The sequence below is a fragment of the Schistocerca americana genome, chromosome 5, assembly GCF_021461395.2.
Source record: "Schistocerca americana isolate TAMUIC-IGC-003095 chromosome 5, iqSchAmer2.1, whole genome shotgun sequence".
Classification (NCBI taxonomy): domain Eukaryota; kingdom Metazoa; phylum Arthropoda; class Insecta; order Orthoptera; family Acrididae; genus Schistocerca; species Schistocerca americana.
Genome location: NC_060123.1, coordinates 231,255,889 through 231,279,338, shown reverse-complemented (window position 1 = coordinate 231,279,338; position 23,450 = coordinate 231,255,889). Strand labels below are relative to the sequence as shown.

General features: G+C 41.7%; 1 protein-coding gene, 1 non-coding gene and 1 pseudogene across 2 annotated transcripts in view; 2 read left to right on the top strand and 1 right to left on the bottom strand.

Annotated features, from left to right (window-relative positions):
- Positions 1–22,761, top strand: part of LOC124616284 (cytochrome P450 6k1-like) — a 64,187-nt gene extending 41,426 nt beyond the window's left edge. The window contains exons 6-7 of the mRNA XM_047144587.1: positions 3,470–3,721; positions 22,595–22,761. Of these exons, the coding sequence (XP_047000543.1) occupies positions 3,470–3,721; positions 22,595–22,761 (419 nt within the window). The remainder of the gene's footprint in view (positions 1–3,469; positions 3,722–22,594) is intronic.
- Positions 8,454–8,572, top strand: LOC124617462 (annotated as a pseudogene).
- On the bottom strand, positions 12,333–12,407 carry Trnal-caa. The gene has a single exon. It is a non-coding gene; the product is annotated as a tRNA-Leu (tRNA).
- Positions 22,762–23,450: the final 689 nt, after the last annotated feature.

Sequence of the window (23,450 nt, the reverse complement as noted above, 5' to 3'; positions counted from 1 at the left end):
GGATGAGGGTGTGACTTTGAACTTTTTCTTCGGAGGAGAGGTGGTTTTGCGCCACTTCATGGATTTCCGTTTTACTTCCACTTCGAAGTGATGAACTCATATTTCATCGTATGTGACAATGTTCGACAAAAAATTGTCATGATCAGCCTCGAAACGCGCAAGCAATTCCGCACAGATGGACTTTCGTTGCTATTTTGGTCCTCCGTTAGGCGGCGAGGAACCCAGGGTGAACACACCTTTGAGTTCCCCAACTGGCGGACGTATAACGCCACCAGCGACCATGAAACTAAGAGCTGAAGGGAGAATACAACACGACGACCCACAGCAAATTCCGCCTTCTTTCAACCGAAACTGACCAAGAAAAAGTGTGTTGCGTTACTTAGGGAATACCATTCATACATTCTCATTACGAAATCTAATAACATTTGCTTTTGCACTTATTTTGTCTCTAAAGATAAATCCTTTTTAATTACAAAGTTAATTTTGATGCTGCAGTTAAAATACGTTCTCGTACAAATGCTGAAAAATTTTATTCAGTTAGATATTTGGTAAATATTTCGTATATACTTCTTCAGTATATACTTTTTCGTATATACTTTTTCAAGTTATCATGTTGTCTTCAGGATTGTTCTTCAAAGAAATTATACACAAAAATAATGAAATAACATCCAACAATAAGTGAATTAGGTACAATAACAATTGTACACCGTTGTCATATTAAAATTTACAATGTCAAAGTTATTGAAAGCACTTACAAACATTATCACCTTGCAAGTGTACTCGGGCTCGTTCACTACCTACTTTTCACGTGGCTCATCTGCAAAGGGGGTTGGTAGTGAACGGTCGCATTTGCGCCCCTACTATTGAGCCATATATTCGCTAGCTTTTGAACGGCAGTGAACTGAGTACACAATTGTCTATACCACAACCTTGCGAAAATGAGGTACACTGTGGGGCGGCGAATACGTTGTAAAAATAAATGAATTGCTGTATAAATGCTTGAATGTTGAATCAGTTTCTGGCTTTTAGAATGTTGTTAATGCTGTCTTTCGCCGTTCTCAACACTGGCTCTCTATTTACTTTTTAGCACCCAGAAAGTGATTCAACAAAACGTGGAGACAGTAATTAGAGATCCTAGTGCCCACTTCATCTGAGAATACCATTATAGCTGCAGCTTATAGCTCTGAGGAATTAGGAGATTGTCTGGGATTTCTAATCAAAAACGGTTTTCCAAAATAGTTGAGTATATTCTGAAATGCACTGATAAAAAAAACACAAGTATCCCTACAACCTAACTAACAGAGCAGTTCAGAGTCTAATGCGCTGATGCAACTATAAATGTCCGAATTAAATGTTAAAAAAATGCTCGCCATAATTTGATGAGAGTATTTCATCAAACGCCATGCTAAATAATTGGTAGAATGTCTGTCCCGCGACGGCACGTGAAAATACAATACGCAAACTGAAGCTAGATAATGAAAATCATCCCAGAATTAACCCTTCACTTGAAATGATTTCATGGTTCCGCGTATCTCTAGTAACTTAATACGGCACCCGAGGCTGTTTGTAGCAGTGACACTGATGCGACGCGACTCCCGACACAGATGGCGTGTCATTCAGCGTCTGGAGAGAACTGGGGCCTTGCTTCCTCGCGCAGCGTTCTTATATATATAGCCGCGGTGCGGACGGCTAAGGGAACGCCTGATCAAATCGGCTCTCCCGACTAGCCGCTGGGCTAGTAACGCACCACTTCAAGTTACATAATAATTTATAGCTTCTTTTGCTGATGGCCGATGAAGCTCTTAATTTAAACGTGCATTCAGCACGCAGGTAAGTATTGATAATAAAATTTTGACGTGGCTAAGTTAAATATTTTGGGCGAGAGAATTAATTTAATTACACTGCACGCAGTAGATGAGCTCTGAACTGGCCCTTTTGAGATCCGCTATCGCTATAATTTTATAGGTATTCAAAAGAAACTTTTCACATCTTCATAGTCATAGCGGACCTCCAACCTATTTAAATCTAAACACCCTAGCCTTATTTATTAGCCTACTTAATCTATCTTGCTTCCTTCAGTTTTGAGATGAAAACCAGAAAATCATGAATTTCCACTAAAATCTTAATTTGTGAAATCCAAAGTACTGTTTTTATTAAATCATTATGAAAGATGAATCTAAATATAAATTTTGAAGTCTCTAGCTCTTTTCTGTTGCGCCAATGATTTTTTCAGAAAAACGTCCAAATTTCGAAAATGGCTGAAGTTATCGAACTGATATTTAACACAAATTAATTTAGTATTATTCCTGACATGCTAGAAAAGTTTTAGGTCATTTGCTTGATTTTTAAGGTATTGCGCAACATTTATGATGTCAGAGCTAGTTATAGCAGACTGGCTGGTACACAATGGAAACTGATGTGAATTTACTACAGCGTGAGTAGGCTGCTTCCCTACAACACTATACACGTTCAGACTGAAACTTATTTATTCAAAAAGAAACACTTTAACTTTGTGGCCACGCATTTTTTAAGTTCACAAATAAATCCGATCTGTATGAATAATAATCGGTGCAGTTCGTACACATGGTTTATTGTCTTGTACCTACACACTTTCACATTGTTCCTTCACATGCACTAGCGTCCAAGCTTTGCACTCGCGGCACTTTGCCGCTCCGAACTTACCACCAACACGGACCACGACCAAAGATCTCCTTTTCGCGCTCATATCCCCAGTTCGGGTCACGTGACACTACATTAATCAAAATAATCCATAAACAGGGCCATAATTCGTTTATAATTTTTATAAGATTTAAATACTTAAACCTAAATACATCATATAATTTTACACAGCTTTATCACCACTGTTTTATAATTTGTAGCAATTAAAAAGAAAACAAAACACTATGCAACGGAACTACAACGCTCATCAAAACACAAAACAATTATTTTCCTGTCTATTTTGCATTATACTATTTTCACTCTGCATTTAATACATAGTTTTATTCTTAAGCATGGAAAATTAAAATCAGTACTAATTTATGACATGCTACCAGATTACATAATTAGGGATAACTCCATGTTTTGGCACAGCTTCGCCCCTCTTCCTTCATTTAATGACATCTCTGCACGAAATATGAAACATACAAATAATTGTCTGGCACTACAAAGATCGAAACTGAATGGTGTCTTCGTAATAAAATAACGACTTACTTTGCAGTTATTCTAAACATCTTTATAACTTAATTCTATTGTGAAACGTTTTGATTGAAGTACACCAGCCTGACATATTTCTGCTGCCGTGCTTTAAATTTAAATTACAAACTACTTGGAAGAGCTCCATATTATCCCCTGTTACCTTACAACCTCTGCGAACTATGGATCGGTTTCTTCACTATTCTAAAGGATCGTGTTTTAAGCTAGTCTGGTAGATTAATGTGTACATAAACAGCGTTTGTGTGATTTTTTTTAGAGACACTGCGGAAGTACCCGCCCCTGCCCATCCTGAACAGGGAGTGTAACAAAGAGTACAGGATTCCTGACAGCGATCTCGTCCTGGAGAAAGGAACGGTGGTCGCCATTTCCGTGCTGGGCCTGCAGCACGACCCCAAGTACTTCCCGGATCCAGAGCGCTTCGACCCTGAGAGGTTCTCGGAGGAGGAGAAAGCCAAGAGGCACCCATACGTTTACCTGCCGTTCGGGGAGGGCCCCCGCATCTGTATAGGTGAGTAGTCTCGCGTCACATCTTTCAGTTCCAATTTGTGTCTCGATGTGAAGAGCAGTAAAATTCTCAAATTGTGAGTTCTAAAATGTAATTGCATTTTTCGGTTACAGCAGCCAAAAATGTTATTCGTGAGCATTTGTCTCGTACAGGCAGAGAGCTTTCGAAATAAGTCTTGGTGTCAGGTTGAAGTACAACTCTGCTTATTACCATCAGTCGGTTTACTAATCCTTTATAGTAAATCAAAATTTAACAACGTGGGGCTATTGTCTCAATGAGCGAGGAATGCAGAATGATTTCGATGAAATTTCAGATTGCTATAGTGAATGCCAGCTCTCTTTAAATGTGGATCAGTGTAAGATAACGCATGTAATGTAGAGAAACGACCCTATCGTGTCTGACCACACGAGCAGTGGTGAACGTCTTGAACACCTCAAGTGCCATGAGTACTCAGGGATCATTCTAAGACTTTCTCTCTTACTCCAGTGGCTCCACAAAGAGTAGTAGGTGTTTGGCCTCTTCAGGTACGCTCTTCCTATTAATGGCATATTTTTCCTTACTGGAAATATCTGACAATCTCTGGCCACCAGGTCTCTCCATTTTATATTCGATCTGCCTGAATATCTTCGTCCTTTGGGTTTCTTCTCTGATATTCCCCTCAATCTTGACTATTCGTCTCCTCTATAAATATGGCTGGCCATTCTCAGTCTCCTTGTCTTGCCCTCTGCAACAACACCTGGTTCATTATATATCCCCCTGTTCTTTTTCCTTCAGCATCCTCCTCCCTCACATACTGGTTCAAATATTTTCCTCAGAAATTAATTTTCGAAAACCTTTATCTTTCTCTCTTTATGCTTATCCATCCTCCAATTTTGTGCCAAATGTGCAGATCTGATTTTAGTTTCATATTTTCTTGTAGTAGTAACTCTAGAAAAGTGCTGGGATTACAGCAATGGTTATTGCGGAACACTAAGGAGCAACATGAAATGGCTCGATCACGTAAAACCGGTGTTACGGAAGGTGAATGGAAGATTTAGGGATCTCAAATTGATTCCATATTTCTAGACTCCCGGAAGACTTTTGACGCCGTTCCTCACAAGACAGTTCTAATCAAATTGGGTGCTTGTGGACTATCGTTTCATCTGTGTTGCTGGATTTGTGGTTTCGTGTCCGAAAGTTCACAGTATATAGCATTACACAGAAAGTCATCGAGTGAAATAGGAGTGATATTTGGCGTTCGCCAAGAAAGTGTCATAAGCCCTCTGCAGTGTCTAATCTACATAAACAATTGAGAAGACAACTTGAGTTGCTCTCGTAGATTGTCTTATGCAGTTGATGCTGTGATTTACCGCCTAGTAATTTCATCATAAGATCAAAACCATATGCTAAATCACTCGGACACGATGTTTGTATAATGCAAAAAATACCAATTGTCTCTGGATAACGAAAAGTGTGAGGGCATCCGCATGAGTACTAAATGAAACGGGTTAAATTACATTTGCTTGATAATTCATATAAATCTAAAGACTGCCAATTCATTTAAATACCTAGGAATTACAATTACGAACAAGTTAAATCAGAACGATCGCATCGATAACGTTGTAAGAAAGGCAAACGGAAGACTGCGTTTTATTGGCAGGACACTTAGAAAACATAAAATATCTGCTAAAGAGTCTCACTACACTACGCTTTTCCGACCTCTAAAGAACTACTGTGCGTTATGGGGTCCTTACCAAACAGGAAAGACAGAATGTAACATTCCCTGATCCGATGTACCACTTTGTAACATGCCCTCTGCGGAATGACGTACCCTAACTTATAACGTACTGGACTGCTTGGACTGTCTGGTACGGTAAGCAGAAGACTTTCAGGGGTGCATGGCAGGTCCTGTTTGTGACATCTGCGCAGGAGCAGCGTAATCAGCCTCCGCACTTTCTCGTCCTGTAATCTTACCTGCCCTTACCTGCAGTTCAGCCGCTCGTACGTTACTCGGCCCCCTGTGGATTCTTGACTTCGTAAATACGTTGAACTAAGGGTTTGGAGAGGAATTCCGTTGCGACTAAATAGTGCAACGCACCTCTGATAAAAGCAGTTATATTGGCCTCAAAATGCTCTGATACACTTTATTACAAACAACTAGCAAAATCGTAGTTTTCACGCCAGAATCCAGCCAGATAGCGGTCAGACGGATATGTCTCTCTCAGTAGGTTTTAGACCACTGTCGGATACCGATTGCATTTTGTTGTCGTCTCAATCAAGCTAATCCCAATTGTGATCGCATTAATATAAATCACTAAGCTGCCACGTGGGTCTTTCTGTGCACAAGGCCACGATCTTGTATTACTGGATGTCACGGAACTCAGTCTTTACTTACACTTGATGCGCCATATAAAAATAAGCATGATGATCACCAATTGGAAATAATGATCATTATCAGAAAACAAAACCAGAATCTGCAACAGCAGGAGCGAGCACAGCAGCAGTGTTCAATGACTGTCGTGTTGTTGCATTCACTAAGCTTTGCTCAGTTAACTATTGGCGTCTGTACCTCAGTAACTGTAACATATTAAGATAAACGTTCCTTCACAGTCAACATAACTTCACCACTACGCGAACATTACTTTGTCACGGTCTTAAGCAGATTAACCCACAGAGCAAAGCTTAGTTGGTAATCCTGCGGGAGCGCAACCGCCAGCCATCCGTTCTGCTCCCCCGTCTAACCGCTAATCCTCAACAATGGTGAGCTATGTGCTCCTCCTCCCCCACTAAACCGCTTGTGACGTCACTGCCCTTAAAACAGACATATTTTGTTTTATACTTTCCCTGTTGCTTTCTGGGCAAATACACTTCTGAATTTCATTCTTCTGCAAATTTTACCATGGCCCTTTCAGCAGCGTCTAGTAAGATTCGTCCATCTTCTAAATCCACATGGGTAGCCCGCCTGTGGATGCTGCGTCGTATTTCTAACCTAGGCCTACCCCTGGCTTTTCTGTGTCCTTCTGCCTTCACGTTCTCGCAACTCACCGTGCTGGTCTACCGCGCCCGACTCGGCTCTTATCGTAACCCTTCGGCTCACTACCTCCGCTCATTCCGTCCGTTCGTCTGCCATCCTGCTGCATTCTAATCAGAGCTCGCTTAATTAAAAAGGCTTAAGACTATTGCATATCTGAAGCGTGTTCATTGGTGCATACCACATTACCACGTTTCAAGACGACATCGAAAAAGTCCAAAAAAAGGACAGTTCGTTTCCTATCATAGCGAAATGGGGGAATTCTCTACTCTAAATGCATAAATCTTTTATTCTCGCCAATTGACGTAGACAGAAATGGTTCAAAATGGTTCAAATGGCTCTGAGCACTATGGGACTTAACATCTGAAGTCATCAGTCCCCTAGAACATGGAACTACTTAAACCTAACTAACCTAAGGACATCACACACATCCATTCCCGAGGCAGGGTTCGAACCTACGATCGTAGTAGTCGCGCGGTTCCGGACTGAAGCGCCGAGAGCCGCTCGGCCACTGCGGCCCGCAGAGAGAAATGATCATCGTAATAAAATAAGGGAAGTCAGAGCTCGTATGGGAAGATTTAAGTGTTCATTTTTACAACTGCGTTGTTACAGAGTGGAACAGAGGAGAAATAGTCTGAAGGCCGTTGGAAGACCCCTCTGCCAGGCGCGTAAGTGTGGTCTGCAGAGTAGGCATGTAGCTGTAGATGCAGGTTTGCGGGAAGGTTTATGGGGAAATGTAGCACACTTGTAAAGGAAATCACAGACAAAATGTTACCGCGACGAGTTGTAGAGTATTTTTCATTGTTTGGAGGCCTTATCAAGTAACTACAAATGTACGCGTGACTGAAATGAGAATCCCTGAAATGAAGATGACTCGGAAGTCTGTTAGAAACATTTAAGGAAGCTGTATTCAAAGAAACCTATTTGAACATTATGCTGCTACCATCATATATATCGCGTATGGAGATTTGGAAATTTGTGGTAAGATCGTATGGGACCAAACTGCTGAGGTCACCGGTCACTAGGCTTACACGCTACTTAATGTAACTTAAACTAACTTTCGCTAACCACAAACCACACAAGCATTCCCCAGGGAAGACTCGAACCTCCGACGGAGGGAGCCGCATGAACTGTGGCAAGGCGCCTCGCATATGGAACTTAAGAATAAGGTAACAGAGTTTATGCTACGTACAGTAGTATAAATCTAGTCAATTTTCCCTCGCTGAATACGTGAATAGAATAGAAATAAAAATCGATAATGTTGGTACGAATTACTTTGTATCACGCACTGTTCAGTGACTTTCGGAGCATTTACTCTACCTGGCCAAAAATATCAAGACACCTATTAGCGGGCGTTAATACGTAGACTAACCCACCCTTGGGCTTGAACCCTACTGGGGACGCTTACAGTAAGGCGTCTGAATATCTGTAGAGAAATGGCTGTCTATTTTTCCTCAAGAGCAGAAACCAGAGAAGCTAGTGATCTTTGACACTGGGCGCTAGAGGAAGGCCATCGTTCCAGTTCATCCCAATCGTGTTCCATTTGATCCAGCTCGGGTCTCTAGGAAGACCGGTCTGTGTCAGGATTGTTGCTTTCCGACAGCGTGCGTTGTCATGTTCATACCATCATCGACTCACAATTGTTCCTCTACTATACATGGTAAAAAAATGCTGTATATTTGTTCATATCCATCTACATTTAGCTTTTCCTGAAGCACAATTAACGCAAGTGGCCTTGCCGCAGTGGTAACACCGGTTCCCGTCAGATCACCGATGTTAAGCACTGCCAGGCTGGGCTAGCACTTGGATGGAGCACCCTCTGGGTCCGCCGAGTGCCGTTGGCACACGGGGTGCAGTCAGCCCGTGTGAGACCAGTTGAGGAACCACTTGATTGAGAATTAGCGAAACCGTCACGATAACTGACAACGGCCAGGAGAGCAGTGTGCTGACCACATGCCCCTCCAGTGACGCCTTAGGGGTGAGGATGACACGACGACCGGTCGGTACCTTTCCGCCTTCATGGTCTCTTCGTACGGCGTTTTGTTTCTTTAAACACAATTAGGGGACTACAGTCCTACCACGAAAAACACCGTTATACCGTAACACCAAGACCTCCATACTTCACTGATGGAACTACACATAAGGGCATGAAACCATCTCCAGGCATTCGCCAGACCAACCCCTTCCATCGGATTGCCACAGTGTATAGCGTGATCCATCTCTCCAAATCACTCGTTTCCAGTCATTGACCACCTAAAGCACCACTTATAACGTACTAACCGAAATGTGCCATGTAAGAGGGGTTGTTTGAACATTGTATCCATTCATTGTAACTCCCTACTCATAATTACTGTCCTAGCTGGACTGCTGGTAGCACTTCGGAACTTACGAGTGATTCCTTCCTCAGATGTCATGCTATTTTTCTACTACCAACCGCGGCAATGCTCGATGGTTCTTGTCTGTCAGTATATGAGGTCTGCGTGGCATTGGTTTAGCTGCGGTTATTCCTTCGCATTTTCACTTCACACTCATACCACCAATTGTGGTGGTATGAGCAGCTTTAGAAGGGCTGAAATATCCCTGATGGGTTTGTTACTCAGATGACATCCAATGATTAGTCCACACAGGGAGTCAATGAACTCTCCTGGCAGAACCATCCAACCTTTACTGCTTCTCTACTGACAACACAGCACTCCTCTCCTTCTTATATACTTGTGGGTCCGCCTCTCGTCACATTTTGTGGTCAGTTCCACATTATATAGGAGCACCCGGATCGTCTGATCAGACAGTGTAAAAAGATGTAGAGCTGAATCAGAGACTGCGGCGTAGTCACGTGTACCAGACCTCTTTCGCCCTCATGACAGTTGCAACGTGTCGCTGATATGTAGGGGAATCTGTTGTACACTGGAAGACTTTTCAGACTTTCGCTTCTCTCCCGCAATGTAATGTAAATTTAATATCTTTTCTTATTCAGTTTTGAAATGATAGTTTGACATGGCACTGAAGAAACAAGGTCCCGGGAGTAGACAACATTCCATTAGAACTACTGATAGCCTTGGGAGAGCCAGCCCTGACAAAACTCTACCATCTGGTGAGAAAGATGTATGAGACAGGCGAAATACCCTCAGAATTTAAAAAGAATATAATAATTTCAATCCCAAAGAAAGCAGATGTTGACAGATGCGAAAATTACCGAACTATCAGTATAATAAGCCACGGCTCCAAAATACTAACACGAATTCTTTACAGACGAATGGAAAAACTGGTAGAAGCCGACCTCGGGGAAGATCAGTTTGGATTCCGTAGAAATGCTGGAACACGTGAGGCAATACTGACCCTACGACTTATCTTAGAGAATAGATTAAGGAATGGCAAGCCAACGTTTCTAGCATTTGTAGACTTAGAGAAAGCTTTTGACAACGTTGATTGGAATACTCTCTTTCATATTCTTAAGGTGGTAGGGGTAAAATACAGGGAGCGAAAGGCTGTTTACAATTTGTACAGAAACCAGATGGCCGTTATAAGAGTCGAGGGGCATGAAACGGAAGCACTGGTTGGGAAGGGAGTGAGACAGGGTTGTAGCCTATCCCCGATGTTATTCAATCTGTATATTGCGCAAGCAGTAAAGGAAACAAAAGAAAAATTCGGAGTAGGAATTAAAATCCACGGAGAAGAAATAAAAACTTTGAGGTTCGCGGATGACATTGTAATTCTGTCAGAGACAGCAAAGGACCTGGAATAGCAGCTGAACGGAATGGGCAGTGTCTTGAAAGAAGGATATAAGATGAACATCGACAAAAGCAAAACGAGGCTAATGGAATGTAGTCGAATTAAATCCGACGATGCTGAGGGTATTAAATTAGAAAATGAGACGCTTAAAGTAGTAAATGAGTTTTCTATTTGGTCGAAGTAGAGAGGATATAAAATGTAGACTGGCAATGGCAAGGAAAGCGTTTCTGAAGAAGAGAAATTTGTTAACATCGAGTATAGATTTAAGTGTCAGGAAGTCGTTTCTGAAAGTATTTGTATGGAGTGTGGCCATATATGGAAGTGAAACGTGGACGATAAATAGTTTGGACAAGAAGAGAATATAACGTTTTGAAATGTGGTGCTACAGAAGAATGCTGAAGATTAGATGGGTAGACCACGTAACTAATGAGGAGGTATTGAATAGATTTGGGGAGAAGAAAAATTTGAGGCACAACTTGACTAGAAGATGGGATCGCTTGGTAGGACGTATTCTGAGGCATCAAGGGATCACCAGTTTAGTATTGGAGGGCATCGTGGAGGATAAAAATCGTAGAGGGAGACCAAGAGATGAATACATTAAGCAGATTCAGAAGGATGTAGGTTACAGTAGGTACTGGGAGATGAAGCAGCTTGCACAGAACAGAGTAGCATGGAGAACTGCATCAAACCAGTCTTTGGACTGTAGACAACAACAACAGCGTTCATTTTATGTGCGGTGCAGTCTCTTCTTGAAATCATAAAAATTACTCCAGGAAAGAAAGGTTTAAAAAAATGTGAAAAAATGTTGCAACGAACGTCAGAGTGATGTAATTATGAACAAATATTCTGGTCAAACTTAAAAACGTTGTGATCGAGAAAATCGTGAATACATTGTATTTGATAATCTATGTGCTAGACCTATATTATTATTCTACAGCACACCAGTTATCAGTAAGTGCAATCAAAGTAAGAAGAAGTATGTACTTAAAACAGGCATAAGTTAAATAGCCTTTGAAATATAAACTATAGCCAACTAACACAAATTTCCGTTTTCAAGACGGGGAAGACTTAACACATTAAAGAAACACAAGGAAATATTCCAATCCGACATGTCTAAACCCACCCTGGAATTTAGAATCCAATGAACAAATTCTCTGTCAACATTTTTGCTGCTGACACGCACAGCAAGTATTTTTTCAAAGTTGACGCTTTTTGTTTTTGACACTTGACGAATAGCTTAAGACAGCCGTTTGTACAGTCCTACTTGCCTAGAGTCCGATCGGCTGTGACAAGAGAGCATTGTGCTGCGTAGTGCTGATACCCGGAGTGACACAAGCGAATTTGAAACATCTGAATCATAAAAAAAAAGTATCATTAATGTTTTCACTAAGAGGCAGTTCGTACCGACGGCTAAACTGTTGCGTATGTAATTCCTACAGAGGTGACTAGCAGAGGAAAATAAATCAAGGCAGTGTTTGCTGTTACACTGCAGACAAGTTCCGTCATTCGTGGTTTCAATTCATTGAAATAAAATATTTCTTAAACGTACATCTCTCTGTAACAATTCCTGTAGCAAAGTTCTTGTAATTTTTGAATAACGTGTATTTTAGTAACAATGAAACAGTTCCTTGTTGATTCCACGTAGTCGTCACAAAATTTGACGAAAACCAACATTTTCCTTTCATCAGGCATAACCAGCGAAACTAAAATTAATACTTTCAGAAACGTCACAGTAATTACTAGTCTTATTTAGACAGAATTGCGACTGAATAAGAAACGGAAATGGTCCTCGCCGTTGCTCTGCTTATCGTGCTGCATACCGTTCGTAAAAATGTGCCGATACAAACTAACAGTGTACAGAAACTTCCTGGCAGCGTGCCGGACCGAGACTCGAACTCGGGACCTTTGCCTTTTGCGGGCAAGTGCTCTACCAACTGAGCTACCCAAGCATGACTCACGCCCCGTCCTCACAGCTTTATTTCTGCCAGTACCTCGTCTCCTACCTTCCGGCACACAGTTTTAATCTGCCAGGAAGTTTCATATCAGCGCACACTCCGCTGCAGAGTGAAAATCTCATACTAACAGTGTATATTTGGTAAAAATGTGCCGATACAAACTGACTCCACAAGTCACTGAAATTTAAGGTTACTGATCTCCAGCTAATCCTCAAATGATACGTAGATATCGGAAATTATATCGTCCGACAATTTCCTTAAAAATATGTTCCACAGTTGAAAAAAAAAAAACTGTTTTCCAGCCTCACATTTGTCGTTCCGGATGGAATCTCAATTATATCAACAGTCTTTTCTTCGTCCACCTGAAAGACAGAGTTGTTATGTCCAGGGCAAGAGTGTACCAAAGGCAATGAATTAATTTCTGCAACTCATTAGAAACCATTTCGAATAAAATGTTAAAAATTATTCTTTCCTATTTTTCCAGTTTTTAATAAGTCCGTAGCAAAATTTTTGCCACCAAAAAGTCCTTTCTTTTTAGTTTTGGTCGTACTATGCGTTAAGGTCCCTCAAGATGTAAAACTGTGGGAACAGTAACCCACTCATACTTATGACTGACAATGTTGCATATGAAAGAGTCAGAGCATTAGTCCATTCCACAATAGACTCTGTCTGTTTTCGCCTCTAAATGATAAAACGTGGTTTGCTCACAGTTCTTTCATGAAACCTGACTGAATAGCTTTAGACAGATCAGATGTGGAGATAACAGCAAGCTTTGTATTCACAACAGCTACGATTGACTGCACTCCTCTACACGTTTACTTGAAGTATACTTCATTGTTGGCGATTTCCTATACTGTATGATTTCTTGAATCTGCTCAACCAGACCGAAGATTTTTGCAGTGTTCATCTCAACTGCGATTCGAAGACCCTGTCTCAAAGATCTCCATCGGTAGGAGCAGCTCTACATAATTCATATGTCAAGAAAACTTCTCTAAAGAACTGTTGTCTACGTTATTTATTCAAGGTTAGGGGCTAAGTATGGTTATTAATGAGGGCGTCGGGACTTCGTGTGACCACTCTATGCAATAAATTGTTCGGATAGTTTTGATTTCACAGTTTTGCGAGTTTCATTTTGACGCTTATTTATTATTACATTGTGTAAGTCTTTCTTACATTTATACAGTTCGCAGTTAGATTTTACGAAGTAAAACCGGTTGCGCGCTGCTTAAAATTAGGAGTTAAACACGATGAATATTAATTCAGTTTTAACTACATTTTTTGGCCGTCCGGAGTGGCCGTGCGGTTCTAGGCGTTATAGTCTGGAACCGAGCGACCGCTACGGTCGCAGGTTCGAATCCTGCCTCGGGCATGGATGTGTGTGATGTCCTTAGGTTAGTAAGGTTTAATTAGTTCTAAGTTCTAGGCGACTGATGACCTCAGAAATTAAGTCGCATAGTTCTCAGAGCCATTTGAACCATTTTTAACTACATTTTTAACACTTTTGCTACAGCAAAAAAGGTTGCAAATTTGAATGAACAGTAACTACGGACAAATACTTCAGAGAAACAATCAACAACAACAATTCGCATCACGAATTACGATCGTGAGAGACGAGTTATTAGTTTACCGAAGTGTTGTCAACCAAGCATATGTCGCTGTCGTGTTGCGCATGCGCTGATTACTACAGCTCCGGTAGGATTGTAAACTTCTCCAGCCACCTGCCGAGCTATGTATTTGAAAATTTTCAACATTTTTTAAAATACTTATAGTGCGTCTTAGCAGCTAAAATTTTGAGAGGGTCTTCCTGCATAATATATTTCAGGGAAAGTTTCGACAGGTCGGACTGGACCATTCCCTTGTCAGTTTATTTGTAAATGTCACGTGTTCCATGGTAGGAGGATTTCCGTTTCAACGTACAAGATGGTGCATGATGGACGAAATTTGGTGTGCCTGCCCACACCTTATGTAACGAATATTAAAAACAAACAGCATTTTGCTCTCTGTAAGCTTCTGTAACTGAAGAATTAAGAATAGCTTAAAAATAGTTTTAGTATACTGACGGAAAAAAATCGCAACACCTAGAAGGAGTGGTGCGACATACGCGGAAGTTGGTAGGCGTGTTTCTACACCTGAAAGATGTAGCGCCACTATGAGAATGAAAATCAGTTTCGCCATAAATACTTGCATAACGGTCGTGAAAGTTAGTTACCTTTGAATTTGGATGTGGCAGTTGATGTTCGTCAAGAATGCCTTTAAGGTGGCAAAGAAACCATTATCAACAAAACACTAAGTTTGAACAAGGTCGTGTAATAGGGATACGAGAAGCTGGATGCCCCTTCTGTGATACTGCAGAAAGACTTAGCAGGAATGTAGCCACAATACATGATTGCTGGCACCGGTTGTCACGGGAATGTTTAGTCGCAAGAAGACGGGGCTCCTGAAAGCCATGTGGCACTATCGGGAGGGAAGATTGTCGTGTTCGGCGTATGACTCTGGCGCATCGTACTGCATCTGCAGCAGCAATTTGAGCACATAGTGACATAACGAACTATTACAAATATATTACTTCAAGGACAGCTCCGAAACAGATGTCCTGTAGCGGGCCTCCCACTGATCCCAAACCACATTCATTTGTGATTTCAGTGGTGCCAAGCGAGAGCTCATTGGAGGGCAGAGTGGAAGTCTGTTGTGTTTTCTGATAAAGCCTGGTTTTGCCTCGGTGCCAACGAGGGCCATGTGTTGTTTAGAGGGAGACCAACTGAGGAACTGCAAACAACCTGTCTGCGTGCTAGAGACTTTGGACCTACACCTGGAGTTATGGTCAGTGTGCCATTTCGTATGATAGCATGAGCACTCTCGTGGTTATCCCACGCTCCTTAACTTTAAATTTGTACGCAAGCCGGATGATTCGACATGTTGTCTTGCCATTCATGAACAGCATTCAAGGGGGTGGTTCCCAACAGAATAATGCTCGTCCTCATACTGCTGTTGTGATCCAACAAGCTGTACAGCATGTCTACATGTTGTCTTGGCCTGCTCGATCAACATGTCTGTCCTCAGTGGATTGATTATGGGAGGGACATTGCCGAATGACAACTCCAGCGTCATCCACAATCAGCATTAACCATCCCTGCACTGGCCGACTAAATCCAACAAGCATGGAAATCCATATCACAAACTGATATCCGGCACCTATACAACACAACGCATGCAAGTTTGCATGCTTGCATTCAATATTCTGGCGGTTACACCGGTTATTAATGTACCAGCATATCACATTTTCAATGGCTTATCTCGCGTTTACATTAACATGTGATCTTCCGGGGTTAATCACTTAAATATGTTAATTTAGCCAAATGTATTCCCGAAATTTCATTACCCTATATTAATTATTTTTTGGTGTTGTGATTTTTTTCATCATGTATGTTATACAGAACTTAAATATGTAGAACACATATACACAAACGCGCACAAAACGCTATCTCGTGTCTCTGAACTACAAATGTAACAAAATGATCACATACCTCACCAGAGACTGTTGAGAGATTTTGGATTTAACTCAAAGCTATCGTGCACCATCTGGTGCTCAAAAACTGTAAACAACCAAATTTCTTCCCTTTCTCATCAAAGACTGTCGTTGAAAATTCTTACACCACAAGGGTTCGGACTGGCCTCCACCTTGGCGAGGTCCATATTGCTAGTATGTAATGGTGACTTCACTCTCGGGCGCAGAGGTCGGGGTAAACTTCAGAAATCAAAGCCGCTATTTATCCTTCAATTATCTACCCACCAGAGTTCATGAAGCTGAATAAAATCCGTTCCAGTCCGGCAATCAAAGAAACATTACTCTCAGATGCCGAGGATTCTTCCGGGTTGTATGGTCATGGTCCATGGAACTCACTATCCCTGACATTTCGTCCAAAGCTACGTTGGACAGCCAGGAGCACCTCCGAATATGTCCAACGTAGCTTTGGACGAAACGTCAGGGATAGAAGAGTTCCATGGACCACGGCCATACAACCCGGAATAATTCTCGGTAGCTGAAACATCCGGTAGCGAAAGCCTTCGTTGTATGATTGCTCTCAGCACCTGATATCACATCTGCGTGCTATGTTCACCGCTAACACACATTACCCCGAGAGCCAGTGACAGGAACTTATTCGACAAAGTCTAACTGAATGCTGTTTACGGTCGCTCAATCGTTCTAAGAAAGAGCTACTCTTTAAACCAACATTTATTCAGGTAATTCGCCTCAGAGCAGCACCTAAATATAAACACTGATTGTGCAAACTCCAGCTTTCATTTTCATTACTTTTACCACAGCATAAATTCCCTCCATTTTCTTTGCAGTTCTGCTCATTTTTACAACGCCTGTGATCATAATTTGCTCATTTCTTGAAAAAGAGATGGTGACAAATTTTTTTCTGATGGCAATGCAGCGGCGCATATGCAACCCAGCCCGACTCCGATTCGGTATATTAGCGCAGACATGTAAGCAAGGGGCCTTCGAACGGAAACTTTGTGATAGTCCCTTATACAGAAATTTTCAACAAGATCCCACAAGATATGAACGCTGTTACTGACAAACTGCAAGTTTCCAAACCCCGTTGAAGGCGTTTACTTTGACCAAGTCCTTCTACTCAGTCTACGAATACTTTCGGTCTCCTTAATTGTGTTATAATAATAGTTATGTACCAAAAAGTGATCGTGTGAAATCCAGGTCGGTCTGGTCATCCACAAGACCCAGAACGCAGTACATATAGGCGCCCAGGTAGATGCCGTCTTCGTAGACTTCTGGAAGGCATTCGATACAGTCCTGCACTGCCGCCTAATGACCAAAACAGCGTACGGAATCACTCCAACTGGGTGACTGGATAGAAGAATTTCCTACAAAGAGAACTCAGCATGTCATTTTGGATGGAGAGAAGTCTTCAGAGACAAAAGTAAATTTACGTGTGCTCCAAGAAAGCGTTATAGCACCATTATTTTTGACAGTATACAGGGTGGTCCACTGATTGATCGAAACGGCAATGTGACCATCGGCGGCCGGCCGGAGTGACCAAGAGGTTCTAGGCACTACAGTCTGGAACCGCCCTGCTGCTACGGTTGCAGGTTCGAATCCTGCCTCGGACATGGATGTGTGTGATGTCAAAAATGGTTCAAATGGCTCTGAGCACTATGGGACTCAACTGCTGAGGTCATTAGTCCCCTAGAACTTAGAACTAGTTAAACCTAACTAACCTAAGGACATCACAAACATCCATGCCCGAGGCAGGATTCGAACCTGCGACCGCAGCGGTCTTGCGGTTCCAGACTGCAGCGCCTTTAACCGCACGGCCACTTCGGCCGGCCTGTGTGATGTCCTTAGGTTAGTTAGGTTTAAGTAGTTCTATGTCTAGGGGAATGATGACCCCAGATGGTAAGTCCCACAGTGCTTAGTGTCATTTGAACCATTTTTTGAAAAAGTATTTGACTCGCTTTCAATAAAAACTCTACTAAGAGCCCTTGATAGACAAGACGTTGATTCAAACTACACTGGTGTCCAAAATTAAAATAACGCACTTCTATTTCCTGTGTCTAATTCACAACATAACCATACAAACTGTCAACAGATGTCGTTACGATCCTGTTCTGGACGGAATATGGCACTTCGATCAACGGGCAACAATGTCACCAATGACGTCAGGGCACCTATCAAAAGGGGTGGTGTTTGCAGGGTAATGCCACATCCACAATTACTGTGTACACAGTCACAGACGGTACAGTATGGCACAGGGCAAACTTATGTGGCCCGATTGCTTTGTGTGAATCGTTCTGTTGTTTCTCTGATGAGGCGACAGTTTAGAGAGACCGATACTGTACCTCGGAGACCAGGACAGGGCCGACCACGTGTGACATCAGAGAGAGTGGAGCGTAATTTGGATGTAAGGGCACTACGGTACCCCCTTACTACTGCACTGCAACTGGCATCTGACCTCGCAGCGTCCTCTGGACGTGTTGTATTGAGGTAAACAGTGTACAGAAGGCTCCAACAGGGTGGCCATTATTGTTGGAGACAGCTGTCTTATCTCTGAAGCGTCTCCACAGAAGTGAATGTCTAGAGTTGAGCCGTCAACATGCAACCTGGAAGGTCGGACGGTGGCCCAATGTCCTTTCCACTGATGAGTCCCGATTTGGTCTGGAGAGTGATTCTCGACGGATTCGCATCTGTAGGGCACATGGAACACGATTTCGGGACCCAAACATTGTAGAAAGATACCGATATCGAGGAGTATCCCTAATGGTGTGGGCAGGGAGTTTATTGACCACTCGAATACCTCTTCATGAAATGGTACGGGTCAATCAGTAATGTTTAACTGCTGTCAGGTACTGTGAGGAGATCTTGGGATTTCATGCGCGGGTGTTCCAAGATGCTGTGCGTTCAGACTTCGTACTGATGGAGGTAATGCTCGACCTCATAAAACGGAAGATACTGCACGCATAGTGTGGCCTGCTCGCTCTCCCGATTTGAATCCCACAGGGCATGCCTGGGATGCACTAGGGAAACGGGTTGCATCACATCAGCATCCACCAACCACTCTCCAACACTTGTGAGCAGCTATGCCGGGAGAATGGGCATTATTGCCTCAACATGGGATCGATGACATTCACAACATGTCCCGTCGTTGTCAAGCCTTTACTGGTGCCACAGGTGGTCACACGCCATACTGAGCAAATTAACCAGTTGTCAGAATGAGTAAGTTGAAAAACAAAAAAGAAGAACATTTTTGTCTACAGTTACGCATGTTGCAGTTGATTACGTTCTGTATTCTTTACGTTGTTTTTATTTTACTATCACCTGTCTTGCGGAAAAATAAACGCAACCTTGCAAAATTTCCGTTTGTTGCTTTAATTTTGGACACTAGTGTATGTTATCTTGTTGAAGAGTATATACATTAAGGCAACAGTTTCTATTAGACTTCAGTAGAATGATGGGAAGTTCAAAACTAAGGGAGTAGCTAACACGGAGATGCAATATCACCAAAATTATCAGCAGCACTAGAGTAAATTTGCTCTTCTCTGCTTACAAGCCAGTCGTTTCGAAATGACGCCGCTTGTAAACCGAGAAGGGTTTAGTCGGTCAAGTCGCCGCGAAATATTCCTAGGATACAGCGCTAGAGTAAGTTTTCTTATCCTTAAACTGGAAAATAAGGTGTTTTGGATAAATGGAACGTAACTGACCCACCGTAATTTTACTAATGAAATTGCGATGTTTGTTTCTAGTGCATTAATTATTGAAAAATCTCAGTCAACTAAATTTAAAAGTATTCTTAAAATCAGTTATAATAAAAGATAAATAACGCGTAACCGGCATATCGGAAAGAAGATGGTGCAACTTAACAATGCAGCTTTTGTGTTAGTGTGTCTATCGATGTTGAGGAAGATGGCTGGATGCACAGCCAAGAAAGAGCTGAAGTGTAAAAATTGATCTGAGGAGCTTCCTGTAAACTAAATAAAATTTTCAAAATTAAACTTCCAGTTTATCTTTGGAAACCATTAGAAAATCGAGTGATTCTCAGCTATCAACGAAGCGATTCCTGTTTCAGATTATTTGGAGACAGTAAAATGAAGAAAACGGTCAGCGATAGGTAGTAACAGTGCTAGTAATACGGCTGCCGGGTGGCAGATGGGCCACGGACGCTTTAGATGGCTTCCAGGACATGTGAGAAGACAGGGATCGCGACCTGATGTAAGGTGGGCAGACTGCATAGATACAAATGTGTAGAGGCCTGCCAGTGAAGACTGTAAGGCTTGAAGTAGTCCAGAGCGAACCAGTATGCCACACTGTGTGTCAGTTTGATGCTGCTGCTAATTATGATGATGGTTACTGAAATGTAAATTAGTAATACGAAAAGTAAGAATATAATGTTTATTACGTATGATAATTTGTACTTAAGGTACAGGTACCGATATTATGAGAATTATGGAACACTGAAATAAATCGAAAAGTCTGCTGTCAGTTTTACGTTAACTGTAACTTATTAAAATTTATAGAATATAAGGAAAACATGAATTTATATTGTTTACTTACTCTAGCCACCATGATCTGCTATACAGGGAGTTTCAGGAGGAACTCTAAACATTTTAGGAGCTGGCAGCCTAGACTAATTCGAATACAATATTCCATGTGACGTGTGTCTAGCTGAATTGCTTACTGAGATACAACTGGCTACAGAGATAATTTTTCATTTCGTGGGTCGGTATTCAAGTTGCAGCGGGTTTCTTTTAAGATTTTAATTTTAATTTTTAAGCTGAGGTGAAGTTGTGCTTGAGCTTACACAACTGAATTTTTGAATTGTTTTGTGAGTATGATATGCTGTCCAATTAATGCTGCACGTATTTACAAATGTGATGTATGCTGATGTTGTATTTATGCATTGGGTCTGGCCGTGAGTCGTGATCAGACAGGCGACCGTTTGCGATAAGCGAGAAATCCGGGTTTGAGTATCGATCTGAAACAAATTTTCATTGTCTTCATTCTGTTATAAAGGTGATGGTTGTCCATATTCGCAACTGCGAATACATTTCATTAATTATTCAGATGGTAGAACGTAATCCTTCAACAAGCCTACGCAGAATTTCTATACACAGCGGTGTTCCACATACAAACATATGGCGCCGGCCGAAGTGGCCGCGCGGTTCTGGCGCTGCAGTCTGGAACCGCGAGACCGCTACGGTCGCAGGTTCGAATCCTGCCTCGGGCATGGATGTGTGTGATGTCCTTAGGTTAGTTAGGTTTAACTAGTTCTAAGTTCTAGGGGACTAATGACCTCAGCAGTTGAGTCCCGTAGTGCTCAGAGCCATTTGAACCAAACATATGGCGGACACTGCGTATGCACGGCCTCTGTCCTTATCATTTGTAGCAGATTCCACCTCTCGGTGAAAGAGATGAAGGTAGACGATTGTAATTTTGTTGTTGGCTAATTCAAGATCTTCGAGTACTGCCATTTATATTGTTTGCTGCTGAAGCCATTTTTACTCGTGATACTATCAACATCCGTGATGCGACTAAAGCTCACATGCCGTGGCCCAGACATTTTGAACAACGCTTCTCGGTAAGTGTTTGTTGTATCATGAGAGACAATCAGCTAACTGGGCCTCTTGCGTAACCATAGATAGATAGAAATGATCAAGTTCGTTGACCAACAATATTCCAGCACTTTATGCCTATGAGAATAGTTGGAATGCAAAGTCTGAGGATACAAAGTAAACACATTAGACGAACTAATTGTACGGATCATGAGTAGTGCTCCCTTTGTAAATAAACGCCAAGACGAACTCAGAAAAACAACACGTGGTGTTGTCGAGAGGATTAGAAAGTGCACTGAAGTTGCAGATGGGTTAAAAATATCAGTTGTGAACTACATCACTTGCCTCTAATGGCCTAGTGTCTTCTGTGCGTATTTGGGTGAGTTGTGTTCTAACAGTTGTATCTCTGCTACGAGTAAAAGCTGGACGCATGTTTCATTCGAATTTGTCTGTAGAACCACTTTGTAATATATTTATTGTTCTCTGCAAAACAGCCTGTATTCGTCAAACTTTTATTCCATCGGCTGCAGTTTCCGATGATGACCAAGGCCTACATTTTCTTCCTTATTCAGGTAACTTAGGTAACTGCAGTTATATAACGTCTTCGAGACTGCCAGTATTTCGGTACCTGAACACTGCATCGTTTTCACAGAACATGTGCAGTAAACGGCGATCTCTCGTTGGATTCTTACCTTGAAAACGACAAGGTATTCACCCCTATAAATACCACCTGTTTGTCGAGAACGTTAGACTGCTGCATTCCTATACGACAGATAGGAAAAGCAAAAGCTTCACCTTCCCCATTCTTTGAGAAATTACGAAGCCTTTTAAAATGAAGTAAATGTAAACGTTGAATTTTTTTATTATTATTGATGTCATTGACTTAGTTGTTTTCATTTCATCAGTTTTACTTTCAAATGTTTGATACATGTCCAATTGTCTTTCTAAACATTTGTAAATACCCAGTGACACGTATCATGAACACAGAGGTGCAACGGAACAAAAAACTCTCTCGTTATCTTTTTTTCAATTTTCAATAACAGAGATTTATCAATCACTCTGTTGCCTTGCCTAATGCACAGGCTCCTTACGTTTCTTGTCTTTCTATTTCAGGTATGAGACTCGGTCTGTTGCAAGTCAAGGTGGGACTCGCTTACCTGTTGTCGAGGCACAATGTGCGGACCACGGACAAAACGGTGACGAACCTCGAGTACAACCCTAGGTCCATTATACTTATGCCTAAAGGTGGCATCCAACTACGGCTTGAAAAGAGATTCTAGAAGATGTTCGCATTGTATGGATCCAAGATATGATAGCAAACTAACGCTGCGGACTGTTTCAACGCTTATCAAGTTGCTCTTTTAGCTCTACATTGTTGTACCATGTTAAGATTAAATTACATTGTCGCAAAATACACTATTTTACCATGAGACATTCTGAAATATAAGTCGGCTCTTTGTTTTCAAAATAATGCGCATCCATACAAAATCCTACCTTCGCACATGATGATAAAGTGTCTATCATACATACCTGGGTGCGACGCTGCCAACTGCTCTTAAAAGTATGTCTGTACTTCCATTAATCACTCTGCGTGGAATACGTGATTGTAAATTAACCCTCCGTCACTCGCGCGAAAATTCGTGACATTGTCACTCGCGCGGATAACTGGTGTCATCCACAAAGCAAGCGGTCTATTTGTACACTTTGAACTGTCTTTATGACTGGTTTTATGACTTTTTATTAAATCTAAATACAATACATTTAATATTTGTACATAGTATAATATATTCTAACGTTTGAAAGACTGACCATTTGAAGAACAATATCTTCAGCTGAATTACTGACATTACGTGGTCCCTCTTGTTGCTTACAGACGTACGGTTCTAAATTCAAAGTGTAACCTGTTTTTACATCAACCAGAGCAAACACTTTTAACCCATACTTTGTTAGTTTGCTAGGAATATAATGC